Below are 15974 nucleotides of genomic sequence, written 5' to 3'. Positions count from 1 at the left end.
GTCCATCCCCTCTCCTGTTCCTATCATAGGGATACCATAGTCATACTTTCAGAAAACAATAACTTTATCAGATATCCCACTCCATACTCACTGTTTCAAGTCTCTATATACCATATCTGCCCATTAAGATAAGCTGTATTGCCTAGTACCAAAGTATTACCTTCCTGGTCTTCAGTGCCTACATCGTTCTGTTTTTCCAGTTTACTCTTAAGTAAACGAGCGAATTCTCAGGAGTTCTGCTGATGCCAATCCAGAATGGTCAATCCACCTAGCCCATTATTTCTCAAATTTCTTTGTAGCCCCCCTCTGTGAGTATATTTTATTCTCCATCAAAACCTTGTACCAATGATTTCCTGCATCAAAGGCGGTTCTGCATCTAAACAATGCTTGGCTATACACCGCCTTACTTGATACAACATTTTGGCAATGGCCAAACGTTCCAGCCGTTCCCCCTCCAATTCTGCGAAACATCCCCGAAGCATCACTATTGGAATCTCCACCTTATACACTCCCCCCGCCCCCCACTAATTCTGATATCTCACCCCATAGGTTCCCCAGGACCCCGCAGGACCAAAACATGTGAAAAATGTCCGCCTTTTCCTCCGGACACCCAGGACGTTTGGCATCTGTTTGAACCCCCATGCATTTCAGAACCCAAGGGATCCTATATACCCTGTGTATCAAAAAGAGTTGATCTCCCTTGCGCCACATTAATGGACAGAACACTTGGTGATGCTATTATATCCCCGCAGTGACCTTTGGGAATAGGACCAACATCCCTCTCCCATTTGGCTTTAACAGGCACCATAAGATCTAAGAAATCACCCCCTTCGATGTAGCTGCTTTTGCAGTATATTCCAGCACTCAAGGCGTGTATCGTCCGATCCACCCAGGTAGATTGCGTCTGTAAGGCGTGACGGATCTGTAGATACTCATAAAACATATGTCCAACTGAAATCTATTCCTTAGTTGCTGGAAGGATTTGAGGGTGTCTCCCTCATACAGCTGGCTCAGCCTTATAATGCCCTTTTGTTCCCAATCCTGCATTCCCTCCAATTGGTACAATTCCCACATACATGGGTTTCTCCAAAGTGGAGTATACTTATTACATTCCCCTATCCCAAATAATTGCTTACATTGCCACTACACTTTATGCATGAGAATTAATGACGGTTTATTGCTCGCTAACCTCTTGTATGTGTGTGCTTCCAGTCCTGCCAGTGGATTTTCCCCTCCCCCAAATATGATAAAATGTGCACACTGGACCCCCATTTGTCCTCCTTTTCCCACCCCCAAAAATGCTGGCACTGAGCAGCCAAGTAATACACCCACGCATTGAGCAGATCTAGGCCCCCTTCTTCCTTAGGCAATTGCAGCTTGTCCAGTTTTATTCTAGGCACTCCCTTTTTCCACACCAGATCCCTAAAAAGGTTGTGCAGCCTCCTAAACCAGAATTTGGGAATCCATATGGGGGAGTTATGAATGGCGTATAGCACCTGAGGCATGAGGATAATTTTGATCAAATTAGTTCTGCCGAAAGCAGAAAGTGGGAGCTTATTCCAAGCCTCCACTTTGGTCTTTATCTTTGGCAACATTGGCATAATATTAACCCCTCCACGCTCAGCGACGTACTATTCCGTCGCGCTAAGTGCATCGTTCGCGCCCAGCGCCGGAATAGTACGTCCAGGGGAAGATGCATCGCCATTTTCCCCCCGGCGTTTCATCCAGCTGTGATGCCTGCTGTTTCAGACCGCAGGCTATCACAGCTCAATGTGCAGGGACCAATCATAGTGGTCCCCCCTTCGCGATCGCTGCCATTGGTTGGTAAGTGACCGACCAATAGCAGCGATGGCATACGTAATTTCCTGCTCTGACCTCAGATCCTGCCGCACCCACCCTCTGTTGGAGTTAGTCGAAGAGATCGGTTGCGGAGAGAGTCAGAGCAGAGCAGTTAAAAAATAACAAATATATCATTTATTTTTTTTCTTTTACCATGTATCCACTCCTTTCCTTGTGTTCCCCTTGTCACCCACGTTTTTGGTCAGTGATCTCTATCATTGACCACTTTTGAGTCTTAAGCGCCACATTTCCCTGGTCCCTGAGGATTATTATTTTTTATTTCCTTTATAAAATATAATAAACAAAAAAAAACCTCAGTTTAGAAAGTCAGCAGATAGTTTAGTGTCAGGTATAGCGTCAGGGAATTTAGCATCAGGAATCAGTCACCGTAGTTAGGTTTAGCGTTAGGGATCCATCACTGTAGTTAGATTTAGCGTCAGGGAAGTTTACATAAAATCAGTTGTTAGTGCCAGGAAAGCTCAGAATAATCTAGATAGGTTTAGTGTCAGGCACCCGTCACCGTAGTTATGTTTAGCGTCAGGAAAGCTCGGAATAATCTAGATAGGTTTAGTGTCAGGCACCCGTCACCGTAGTTAGGTTTAGCGTCAGGAATGCTCTGAATAATCTAGGTAGGTTTAGTGTCAGGGAATCGTCGCCGTAGTTAGGTTTAGTGTCAGGGAAGTTAACATAAAATCTAGTTCGGTTTAGTGTTAGGAACCCTGGCCCTAGTTAGGTTTAGTGTCAGGGAAATCCACTCGTTATATAAAAAAAAAAAAAAAAAATTCTATATACCGTGAAGGAAATAAGTATTTGATCCCTTGCTGATTTTGTAAGTTTGACCACTGTCAAAGACATGAACAGTCTAGAATTTTTAGGCTAGGTTAATTTCACCAGTGAGAGAGAGATTATATAAGAAAAAAAGAAACAGAAAATCAGTCAAAATTATATATATTTATTTGCATTGTGCACAGAGAAATAAGTATTTGATCCCTTTGGCAAACAAGACTTAATACTTGGTGGCAAAACCCTTGTTGGCAAGCACAGCAGTCAGACGTTTTTTGTAGTTAATGATGAGGTTTGCACACATGTTAGATGGAATTTTGGCCCACTCCTCTTTGCAGATCATCTGTAAATCATTAAGATTTCGAGGCTGTCGCTTGGCAACTCGGATCTTCAGCTCCCTCCATAAGTTTTCGATGGGATTAAGGTCTGGAGACTGGCTAGGCCACTCCATGACCTTAATGTGCTTCTTTTTGAGCCACTCCTTTGTTGCCTTGGCTGTATGTTTCGGGTCATTGTCGTGCTGGAAGACCCAGCCACGAGCCATTTTTAATGTGCTGGTGGAGGGAAGGAGGTTGTCACTCAGGATTTGACGGTACATGGCTCCATCCATTCTCCCATTGATGCGGTGAAGTAGTCCTGTGCCCTTAGCAGAGAAACACCCCCAAAACATAATGTTTCCACCTCCATGCTTGACAGTGGGGACGGTGTTCTTTGGGTCATTGGCAGCATTTCTCTTCCTCCAAACACGGCGAGTTGAGTTAATGCCAAAGAGCTCAATTTTAGTCTCATCTGACCACAGCACCTTCTCCCAATCACTCTCAGAATCATCCAGATGTTCATTTGCAAACTTCAGATGGGCCTGTACATGTGCCTTCTTGAGCAGGGGGACCTTGCGGGCACTGCAGGATTTTAATCCATTACGGCGTAATGTGTTACCATTGGTTTTCTTGGTGACTGTGGTCCCAGCTGCCTTCAGATCATTAACAAGTTCCCCCCGTGTAGTTTTCGGCTGAGCTCTCACCTTCCTCAGGATCAAGGATACCCCACGAGGTGAGATTTTGCATGAAGCCCCAGATCGATGTCGATTGACAGTCATTTTGTATGTCTTCCATTTTCTTACTATTGCACCAACAGTTGTCTCCTTCTCACCCAGCATCTTACTTATGGTTTTGTAGCCAATTCCAGCCTTGTGCAGGTCTATGATCTTGTCCTTGACATCCTTAGAAAGCTCTTTGGTCTTGCCCATGTTGTAGAGGTTAGAGTCAGACTGATTAATTGAGTCTGTAGACAGGAGTCTTTTATACAGGTGACCATTTAAGACAGCTGTCTATAATGCAGGCACCAAGTTGATTTGGAGCGTGTAACTGGTCTGGAGGAGGCTGAACTCTTAATGGTTGGTAGGGGATCAAATACTTATTTCTCTGTGCACAATGCAAATAAATATATATAATTTTGACTGTTATTTTCTGTTTTTTTTTTATATAATATATCTCTCACTGGTAAAATTAACCTAGCCTAAATATTCTAGACTGTTCATGACTTTGACAGTGGGCAAACTTACAAAATCAGCAAGGGATCAAATACTTATTTCCTTCACTGTGTGTGTGTGTGTGTATATATATATATCTCAAAAAAAAGTTTCGATATTTAGTAATCTGCAGCATCTCAGCCAGTATTAGGGTTTGTTAGTGTCAGGGAATCGTTCTATAAAAACAAAAAAAAAGTTTTAGGCAGCAGTCTATTGCTTCTGCTAAAAGTGCTAATAAAAGTACTGTTCAAGAGAACAATTTACACGTGTGACACATAAATAATAAAATATGTCCCAAAGGTCATTTTCTCTTGAGGCCTATGCGTTTCTTGCCTCTGACACGGACTCGTCAGATGGCAAGATTCTTTTTTTATTTATCAACCTCCTCATCCAGTGAAGACGAGGAGGGACCCCCTAGGAGATGCCCCAGGACCTCCACCACAGTTGAAACCCCTGAGAGAAGGGAAGCCCAGGGATAAAATTTAATATGGCGAGGCTCAGTGAGATGGACTTTTTCAAGTTCTTTTTCACGGATGAATTTATAGAGCTTATGGTGTCCCAGACAAATTTATATGCTCAACAGTATATAACAAAAAACCCCACATCATTTTATGCCCAATCCCACAGGTGGACTCCTGTAGACGCAGCAGAGTTGGGCAATTCTGGGGACTGCTCTTGAACATGGGGCTTCTGAAAAAGCCGTCCATTAGGACCTACTGGAGTACAGACATGTTATACCACAACCCGATGTACCGCATGGCCATATCCAGACTGCGTTATGAGGCAATACTTTGCTTCTTACATTATGCTGATAATGAGCAGTGCCCACCCCGAGATGACCCCAGTTTTGACCGTTTGTATAAACTGACACCCCAGAGAAGTGTATTTCTGTTGATGAGTCCCTGGTACATTTTAAAGGGAGGCTTCAATTCCACAAGTACCTGCCGGGTAAGAGGGCAAGGTATGGTGTGAAAATGTATAAGCTGTGCGTGAGTGCATCAGGGTATACGTACAAATCTAGAATATATGAAGGGAAGGACAGCAGTATTCAGCTCCCAGATTACCCCCCCTTACTGGTAATTAACGCAAAAATTGTGTGGGATTTGGTGCACCCACTGCTGGACCAGGGTTACCCCCTCTACCTGGATAATTTTTATACCAGCGTCCCACTCTTCAACTGCCTTGCTCCCAGAAGTACTGCGGCATGCGGCACTGCTAGAAGAAATCTGAGAGGCATCCCTAAGACACTGCTTGGGCAAACAATCAGAAGGGGTGAGAGCAGGGCACAATCTAGCAGCAACATATTGTGTGTCAAGTACAAGACAAGAGAGATGTCCTTGTATTGACGACAATACATGGCAACACCAGTACCCATGTACCTGTACGAGGTACCAGTACAGAGACCCCCAAACCAGACTGCATCCTGGACTACAATAGGTACATGGGAGAGGTGGACTTGTCAGATCAAGTCCTGAAGCCCTACAGCGCCATGCGGAAATCAAAGGTGTGGTATAAAAAGCTGTCTGTGCACATCATACAGATGGCATTGTATAATGTGTACGTGCTACGTTGATGTACAGGCCAGAGGGGAACTTTCCTGGAATTTCAAGAGGTGGTTATCAAGAACCTAATCCTTAGGGACCAGGAAGGGGGTGGCACCCAGTACTTCTGTAAGTGAGCCCATACGCATCGTACCAGGGCAACACTTTCCAGGAGAAGTTCCCCAAACTGGCAATAAGGGAAAAAGTCAAAAGAGGTGCAAAGTCTGCTATAAGAGGGGGATAAGGAAGGACACAATATACCAATGTGACGCGTGTCCCGAAAAACCAGGGCTCTGTATGAAAGAGTGTTTTAGAATTTATCACACGTCCCTTTTTTAATTTACCCTGATGCACTCCGCACAGCTTATCCCCCTCCTATTTCCATTCTGAGCCCTGCCGTTTGCCCAGGCAGCAGATACCCGGGAGAACCCACATTACAGTTTATGGGGTATATATCTCCGGTGGCACATGCTGGGCACAATATATCGAACACTGACATGGCATATATATATATATATAATTGCAAATCTCACTCTGCACCATCTGCTGTGCCTTATCTTTTACACAGTACCTGCAGGGTCAAAATTCTCACTACACCTCTAGATGAATGCCTTAAGGGGTGTAGCTTTTAAAATGGGGACACTTCTCGCAGGTTTCAACTGTACTGGTACTTCAGGGGCTTCTGCATACATAACTTAGCACCAGAGAAGCTCCAGTAGGCCAAATGGTGGTCCTTTCCTTCTGAGCCCTCCCATTGCCCCAAACATCACTTTATCATCACAAATGGAATATTTACGCACTCAGGAAAATTGGGCAACAAAATGGGTTATTTTCACAAGGAATAAAATACGACATTTTGAGCCCAAACTACATCTTATTGGAAAAAATTAAATTTTTATTTTTATTCACAGCCCAATTCAAATACATTCTGTGAAAAAACTGGGGTCTAAATAGTCACAACACCCATAAATGAATTCCTTGGAGGGGTGTAGTTTCGAAGATGGGGTCACATCTGGTGGGTTTCCATTGCTTTGATACCTCTGGGGCTCTGCAAATGCGATATGGCACCCGAAAACCAATCCAGCAAAATCTGGACTCCAAAGAACACACAGCGCTCCTTTCCTTCTGAGCCCTCCCATGGGCCCAAACGGCAGTTTATCACCACAAATGGGATATTGCCGCACTCAGGACAAATTGGACAACAAAATGGGGTATTTTATTCCTTGTGAAAATAAGGCATTTTGAGCCAAAACTACATTTGATTGGAAAAAATTTCATTTTTTTTAATTCACAGCCCAATTCAAATAGTGTGAAAAAACTGTGGGGTCAAAATGGTCAACACCCATAAATGAATTCCTTGAGGGGTGTAGTTTCCAAAATGGGGTAACTTTTGGGGGATTCCTATTGTTTTGGCACCTCAACACCTTTTCAAACCTGGCATGCTACCGAAAATATATTTTAATAAAAAAAAAAAAAGAGACCCCAAAATGCACTAGGTGCTTCTTTGCTTCTCGGGCTTGTGTGTTAGTCCACGAGCATACTAGAGCCTCATGTGGGACATTTCTAAAAACTGCAGAATCTGGACAATACATATTTAGTAGTGCTTCTCTGGTAAAACCTTCTGTGTTACAGAAAAAAACTGAATAAAATTGAAACTCAGCAAGAAAAATGAAATTTGCAAATTTCACCTCCACTTTGCTTTAATTCCTGTGAAATGCCTAAAGGGTTAAAAAAAACTTTCTAAATGCTGTTTTTGAATAGTTTGAGGGGTATCGTTTTTAAAATGGGATGTTTTATGGGGGTTTCTAATACATAGGCCCTCAAAGCCACTTCAGAACTGAACAGGTACCTTAAAAAAAAAAAAGGCTTTTGACATTTTCTTAAAAATGTGAGAAATTGCTGTTTATGTTCTAAGCCTTGTAACGTCCAAGAAAAATAAAAGAATGTTCAAAAAAAGATGCAAATCTAAAGTAGACATAAGGGAAATGTTAATTAGAAACTATTGCATTTAAATTCAGAAAAATGCAAATTTTTTCTTCATTTTCTCTAATTTTTGCAATTTTTCACAAATAAACACTGAATATATCGACCAAATTTTACCACAACATAAAGCACAATGTCTCACGAGAAAACAGTCTCAGAATCGCTTGGATAGGTTTAAGCATTCCGAAGTTATTACCACAAAGTGAAATATGTCAGATTTCAAAAATGGGCACTGAGCCTTAAGGCCAAAACAAGGCTGCGTCCTTAAGGTGTTATGGGACAGTTAATCCATCACTTTTGCCGTTACCATAACCCCCAGGTACTTAAATTCTGTGACCACTGGTATTGGTACCCCATCATCACCATTTGGGACATCAACCGGATCTATTACCATGATAGCTGACTTCGTCCAGTTTATCGTTAATCCTGAATACTTCCCAAAGCGTTTAATACGGTCCATAACTATCGGCAGGGTGTGCTCGGTATCTGCCATAAACAACATATCATCTGCATATAATGCTATGCGTTCCTCCACCGCACCATATCTCCACCCCCGTATGTGAGAATGTTGGCATACTGCACATGGCAGCGGTTCCACTGCTAGAGTGAATAATAACGGTGATAATGGACAGCCCTGACGCATCCCCCTAGCCAATGAGAACCAGTCGGAGAACGCTCCATTTTCCCTTATCCTTGCAGTTGGGGGCCACATACAACGGCTGTATTCACTTTATGTAATTAGGACCGAAACCCATTCTTCCCAGGACTGACCACAGATGGCTCCATTCAACACAGTCGAAAGCTTTAGATAAAATAGCTCTTCCTTTTGGGTTATTCGGGGTCACCTGTAAGTTCAGAAACAGTCATCTCAGGTTCACCGCCGTCGCTTTAGATGGAATGAATTCGGACTTGTCCCCATGCACCACCCCATCCACTACTTTAGAGAGCCTGAGTGCCAGAACCTTCGCCAGAATTTTGTCTACCGTCAACAGGAATACCGGTCTATAGGATTCTGGCAGCTGAATATCTTAAACTTTAAGATCTTAAAATATCAAATGAGAAGATCCATGTTTTCCATCTTCTTAGATATTCCTATATTGCTGAGTGAAGCTGATATTGCCATTAATATCAACCGTAATTCTAGAAATTGTACAAGATGCATGTGGCAAAAAGAGAAGAATGGTGTCGTCCCAGTACCATTTGTCATATCTCCTGACTACAGTAAGTGCCTCCTATTTTGTTTGTCATTTTATCTTCTCTATTTTGCTTGTGGTATCATTCTTTAAAACTTTATGTATATGTATTACGTTGTCTTATGTAGATGAACAGATGCAGCGCAGGGCATTATATTGTTCTTAATGCTATAAGTAGTAGAAATAAGAAGAATGTGTGTAAACTAGAGTGTAACTTTTCCCAGTAATATGTTGCCATTATCTAGGTGACAGATCAGATTTAATGTGCTGCGAAACCTCTTAATGGTAATTTATTATTCTGAGTTGTGGTTTCTACTATTCTTATTATACATTTTAAATCAGTCTAATACCTTTTTTATGGAAGTATTAAATGCATAAGGTCTCACGCACACAGCCGAATTAGGGATTAGTTTAAGTTCTCAGTTGTATGGACCCCTTATTACGGGGCCTTTTGAAGTCTATGGGCCATGTATATGACTTGCTATTTTTCTTTTTGTTTTAAGGCCAGGATCACACACACAGTTTTGATGCAGTTTTTGTGGAAGTTTTTGGCTCGGTTTCTTGAACCAAACACAGAAATGGACACAAAGAAAAGAGATGCATCAATCTTTCCTTTATACCTTTCCTTATTTTTGGATCCACTTCTTGCTTTGGTTAAAAAAGCTGAGCCAAAAATTGCCACAAACTGTATCGAAACTGTGTGTGTGATTTTGGCCTAAAAAAAGTTTCTGCCAGTCATTTACCTTCCTCAATAAGCATAGTATCATTCACTTGACTTAATGGTTTGGCCTAGCCAAAACCGCAGAAAAACTAACACTTGTCAATACAGCCAAATTTTACTTATTTCAAAATTAACCTCAAACTTATTTCCAGTGTAGCTGTAAAGGAACAATCTCTGATTTATTCGGCCTTGAAGGAATTTGAAATGATGACCTGTGTGCAGTTTGTGAAACGAAGCTCAGAATCAGATTATCTCAGTATAGAGTCTGGAGCAGGGTAAGTGCTTAAGTTCGCTTAAGGGGATTGTCTGAGATATTTCATTATCAACACTACACTTGGCAAAGAACTGTGTCTTGTAATTCAGTTTAGTCCTATTCAATACCAGACACAAACTGTGGGCAAGAATTACGCTGGTCTGAAAAAAAAAAAAAGAAAGTAGGGAGGTGATAACAATTCTGGGCACCATAATATCTCACCAGGAGTAGTTTTCCCAGTTTAGCCCTAGTTTTGTTATAGGGTTGGGTGGAAACTTCAATGACTGAAATTATTCTGGTTTACGTTCAGAGGTTGAAAACCTCTTGGCTTAAAACTGTACGCCTAGGTGGAGGATAGTTAATGTATCAAACCTTTTTCCCGTAGTTGAACATGATCACAACTAGGTTTTGGCCTCTGTATATAAACAATCATTTATAATTCACAAACAAAGCAGAGATTGGTGTCAACTGGTCTATTGAAGGCCTCCAAGTCTGCCACACACCTCACAACCTGAAGAGGTAAACTCAAGCACTCCTTAGTTTAGTATGCAAAATTGGATTTATTTAGAATAAGGCAAAAGTAAAGTTTCGGCCACAGTTTGGCCTTTGTCAAACACTGCAAATGCAGAAACAATATAATAAACATAAATAGCTTAGCAGTATGAGGATAGCAAAAAAAAATAATATATATATATATATATATATATATATATATCTATATCTCATAATGGTAATAGCAATAATATGCAACATACATAAAAAGAAGAAAGAACCAAGTTAATAAAAGAACTATCTCCGTACAAAGAATCACAGTATGGAGTTGCTCGTATAGATATAACAATATATAGTGATCCCTTTGTCGTATCTCTGTGCAGATCTAGAATGCAGTCGTAAGGAAGATGACTAGCAGAAAATGAGCAAAATAGAACAGACTAAAACAGCAGATATAAAACAGAAAAAACTTGTAACCTGTAGTGGATTGGAGTATGTAGCAGTCCGTTTGGTACTAACCTATTGGTCAATAGAAAAAATATAGATATATGTTGGTATACAACGCTTAGGCTGTGTGGTAACTTGTACCATTGGAACGCGTGTCAGGATGAATGAGAGTATCGCACCTAAAGTAGCTGGATGAAGTGTCATGACCGGATGTGACGATTTCTTTCACAGAGACTCTATGGTAGGGGCGCCGGAGGTTCGCGCATGCGCAGACGCGATCGCGTCTATTTAGACAAATTACAAGTATACGCGCATGCGTATTGTCCGCTGGAAGTTGCGGTCATGAGTGGGTATGGGATTACATATAGTAAGGGTAATGTATTACAATATTTCTTATAGGGTGTGCGATACATCCCTATTTTAAAACTAGGAAATTGTATGTATAAATCTAGGTAACAAAAAAAATTATAGTATGGAACCAGATAGTGTGAAAAAAGGATACCCCTGATGGTATTGAGAGGCGGCAATAGGGACCGAAGGATATTCAACGAGCCTGAGGGAGAAATAGAAATATATTAGTATGTTAGGATCTATGGAATACTTTTAAAAAACTGTGGATATCATAGTCTCGATTGAGGCCCCTTGGTGTCAGCCATTGCAATTTGTGAATCCAATAGGCTTTTCTCTTTTTTTAGTAATTGGATTCTATTGCCTCCCCTTCTGAGTTTTGGTACCTGTTCAAGGACCTGAAATTTTAATTGGCTAATGTTGTTGTGGTAAAAATACGCCCCGTAAAAATGTGCATTTCTCTTCTTGAGACATTTTTGGAGTCGTTTTGTATTGACTCCCTTGAAAACAGCTCTGTATTTTCAGACGTTTTTGGTTAAGTGTGTGAACATACCCTTAGAGGTGTGGCTTTAAATGCAAACATTTGCTGCATCGGTTGTCCCTCTTTGTGAAACTTGAAAGTTTGCCATCAGTGCTCTATTAGTACGTCTTGCCAAAGGCAAAGCTTAGTAGTAGAGCACGTATAAAAGCCATACACTGCAATACATAAGTAAAAAGCAAGAACTCACACAGCTCTATTAACAGACAAATTAAGTTATGGGTCTCAGAATATGGCGATGCAAAATATATATTTTTTTAACAAACTGTTTTTTCTTTGTAAATAGTACACTATAAAAAAACAACAAATTTGATATCTCAAATTCTATTGACCAGCAGAATAAGGTTAACATGTCATTTTTACCGCCCGGTGAACGATGTAAAAAACAAAACCCAAAAGACAATGGAGGAAACGTTGTTTCTTCCCATAACACAAAACAGGCCTTTTCTTTTTAGTTTCCCAGTACGTTTTATGATACATTTAATGGTACCCTTAAAAACTGCAACTAGCACTGCAAAAAACAAGCCCTCATACAGCTATACCAACGTAAAATAAAAGTTATCGTTTTTGGAATGCGACAATGGAAAAACTAAAAGACTGTCTCCAAGGGGAAATTTACTTTTCACTATAATTTCCTGAAATATAATACTGATAGAAAATAAGACATGAGCAAGACATTTCAAGTAACGTGTTTATTTTACCAAGTATGAGATATGCGCAGAAGAATATTAACCCATTGATGACCGCCCATAGGTGTTTTTACGGCAGCCTCTGGCATGGCCTAGCAGATGCCGGTCTGTTTTAAACGGACTGGCAGTAAGTAATACACTGCAATACAGAAGTATTGCAGTGTATTATAAAAGCGATCATATGATCGCTAAGTGACGTCCCCTAGTGGGACTAGTAAAAAAGTTTATAAAAAAGTTACACATTTGGTATTGCTGTGTCCGTAATAACCCCAACTATAATTAAACCCGCTCGGCGAACGCTGTAAAAATTAAAATAAAAGATAATGCAAGAATTGCTGTTTTATGTGAATCCTGCCTTAAAAGAAATGTGATAAAAAGTGATCAAAAAGTCGCATGTACTCCAAAATGGTACCAATACAAACTACAAGTCGCCCCGCAAAAAAAAGCCGTCATATAGCTGCATCGACAGAAAAAGAAAATGATGGCTCTTCAAATATGGAGACACAATGGGTAAAAGTAGTAAACTCTATATAAATTTGGTATCGTTGCAATCCTAACATGCTGAATAAAATGAGTGTGTTATTTATACCACACGGTAAACGGCAAAATTGTAAGCTGAGTCAATTTAGGATGCAAATAAGCGTAGCGAAATTGCTGTTTTTTTTTCCCTAATACCCCCAAAAAAGGTTAATAAAAGTTAATCAATAAATTATATGTACCCAAAAATGGTGCTATTAAAAAACACAACTAGTCCCGCAAAAAACAAGACCTTATACAGCTATGTAGACTCAAAAATAAAAAAGTTATAGCTCTTTGAATGAGACGATGGAAAAACGTAAAAAATAGTTTGGTTATTAAGGCCTAAAATAGGCTGTCACGAAGGGGTTAATAGTCACCTTTTTATATCTACAGATGCTGGTCTTACATTGGAAGAAATTCAGGCAAACAGATGGTAAGCCTCTTCAGCCCGGACTGTATGGTGTACGGTGTGATACAACATGAAGCTATGCACAATCTCGGTTTCCTCCATGAACATACCAGAACCGACCGAGATAACTTCATTGACATCTTATGGAAAAACATTAACAAAGGTGATTGTTAACTTTTACAAATTGTAGGAAGCTCCAAATGCTGGTGATCAAACCTTTGTAGATATTGGTTGCAGTGTCTTCATGGTTGATCCAACCATTGTCTATAGAGAGAACCTGGTAAAACCTCACATACAGTTCGTAATATGTAATAACATAATTCACATCTCTTCCAGATTACTGGAAAAACTTTAACATTATCTATGGGAACACCTTGAACCTACCTTACGATTATACCTCAGTGATGCATTACCACAGGTAAGTCCACACGAGATTTTTATTTTTTGTGCCTCATTCCATATACCGTTATTTATTATTACAGCGACACACACCATGATTTTTTTTGGAAAAAAAAGATTATTTTGTGAATCAAGTTTTTAAGACCTCTTCTACAAGTCAAGTTGTGATCATAAAAATGTTAGATTTTCTCTGGGAGCATCCTAAGAAGTGTAGGTAGGCAAAAATTCTATTGACTGTCCCAGCCCTATATCTAGATACGCTGGTCAAGGCAAGTGGCTTGTTGGTGCCCCTTTGGCGCCCAGCACTCGGGGCACATGCCCCATTTCTGCCTCCTACAGACCTAAGGAAACTTGCTCTATATTTAAGGGGTTATCTAAACAGGGGAAAGTCACCTGGAGTTCAGTTTCTTAAATGGCATTTAAAACACAAATTTGTAGTTTTAAATGCCGCCTATAGTGGGGGGAGAAGCCTGACCGCGGTACATGAGACGTGTGATACTCCTGCTGTTGATCACCAGAAACCCTGACTATACCAGCCGTTCTTGATCATGGGGAAGTTGACTGGTAAGGAGAAGTATCGGGATCTTACTCCGGCTCCTAAGGCTTACTGAAATCAACATGAAGTTGATAGGTTCTTTCAGAAGAACTTGCCTGCTTCTCCGGCACGAGCTCCCAAGATGCCGCCGGAACCACGAGATGATGCCCAGCACTCTGAGGACTCGGATGCTGAAAGTGCTTCAGATGCACAGGCAAGTGACGATTTGCTCCCGATCTCGAGGGGCTTTCTGAAAAGGGCATTGACTATCTCTGGTGCCTATAGCCAGTGAATTGGCAGAGATTAAGACTAACCTGCATCATGTTGGGGGTTGGGTGGAGGACCTGGAACAAGCACAACAATCCTCCATTGTATTCAACACTGCATTGAAGGATAAGGTTCTCACACAACAGGCACACATTAATCAGACCCTGTTGCTCCTGGAGGACCAGGAGAACAGGAGCAGAAGAAACAACTTAAGGATCAGAGGCCTGCCTGAATCCTATTTACTGGATGGTCTGCAAACCACTGTCTCATTTATTTGAGCTTCTCTTGGGTCGGGATAGAGCAGCCACCATTGTTATAGAAAGAGCGCATAGAGCTTTGAGACCTAAGCTGGCACAGTCTGACCCACCCAGGGACATCATATGCAAATACTTGAGTTATGTGGACACTTCTCTCATCCTTTCCACTGCGAGAGACAGGGGAGAACTTTCCTTTGAGGCTTCGGCAATCCAGATGTTTCAGGATCTCTCTCCTTCCACCCTGCAGAAGCGCAGAGTTTTGAAACCACTCACTGATAAACTTTGAGATTCCAAAATACCATATCGCTGGCTATATCCTTTCGGCCTGGCCATTACTCATGGGGGCAAGAAGATGATCAGACAACCAGAAGATCTTCGCTTTGTTTGGGGTGAACTTCATATTGCTCCTATGGAAATACCTTCCTGGCTACCGTTGGATGAATCTGATGATCTACCTATCTTACCACCTCCTGATGCCTGGTCCACAGTCTCTAAGATGAAGTCGTCAAGATCCAAGAAACACCTCTCTAGATCATCCTTCACTTAGGACTCTCTCTACAATTATCTACATCCATATCCTTTTTCCTTATAATCTCTTGTTCTATTTGATACCTGATTGATAACGTCATAGCTGATATTGTTGGCCGGTAACAAATGTTTTTCTCTGCTTACATGGTTTCTGGTAGCTCCTCCGATCAGGGCAACTATTTTCTCTGCTCCTCCATTCTCCTTCCTTCTCTCCTCCCCCTCCCTCTCATTGTCCTCCTTCCCTACAGGATTGCATTTCTATAAAGGAGTCTCTCCTCTACAGACTTATCTATATGCTGTCCATACGAGTTATGCAATCTTCATGTACAGTCTACAGTTTGTTATACATTGTTATGGTTTATGTTTGCATGTCATCTTGGTGGTACTCACATTATCTGTTCTTTGAAGGTATTTGCGATATCTCAAATATGGCTGAGGTAACTCTAAACTTCTGTACATTTAATGTAAAGGGATGCAATTCTCCACCTAAACGTAGTCGCATCTTCTCTCTATTGTCTAGAACTAAATCCGAAATTCTCTTATTACAAACTCCCTTTCATTCTGGTCATATCCCAAACTTACAACATGGTCTTTATAATAATTGGTATCATGCCCCTAGTCCCTCTTCGGCATCTCGGGGTGTAAGTATAGGCTTTCATAGACACTCTCAATTCCTGTATGAGAATCTGATAGTTGACTCAGAAG

The 15974-nt window shown here is 41.0% G+C and overlaps 1 protein-coding gene across 1 annotated transcript in view; it reads left to right on the top strand.

Annotated features, from left to right (window-relative positions):
- LOC142760378 (hatching enzyme 1.2-like) overlaps nucleotides 1-15974 on the top strand; it is a 52979-nt gene that overhangs the window by 15349 nt on the left and 21656 nt on the right. The window contains exons 4-7 of the mRNA XM_075863562.1: nucleotides 8761-8895; nucleotides 9746-9863; nucleotides 13268-13446; nucleotides 13620-13701. Of these exons, the coding sequence (XP_075719677.1) occupies nucleotides 8761-8895; nucleotides 9746-9863; nucleotides 13268-13446; nucleotides 13620-13701 (514 nt within the window). The remainder of the gene's footprint in view (nucleotides 1-8760; nucleotides 8896-9745; nucleotides 9864-13267; nucleotides 13447-13619; nucleotides 13702-15974) is intronic.

This window comes from Rhinoderma darwinii, chromosome 4, assembly GCF_050947455.1.
Source record: "Rhinoderma darwinii isolate aRhiDar2 chromosome 4, aRhiDar2.hap1, whole genome shotgun sequence".
Taxonomy (NCBI): Eukaryota; Metazoa; Chordata; class Amphibia; order Anura; family Rhinodermatidae; genus Rhinoderma; species Rhinoderma darwinii.
Note: the sequence above shows the minus strand (reverse complement) of the source record. Positions and strands in the feature narration are given on the sequence as shown.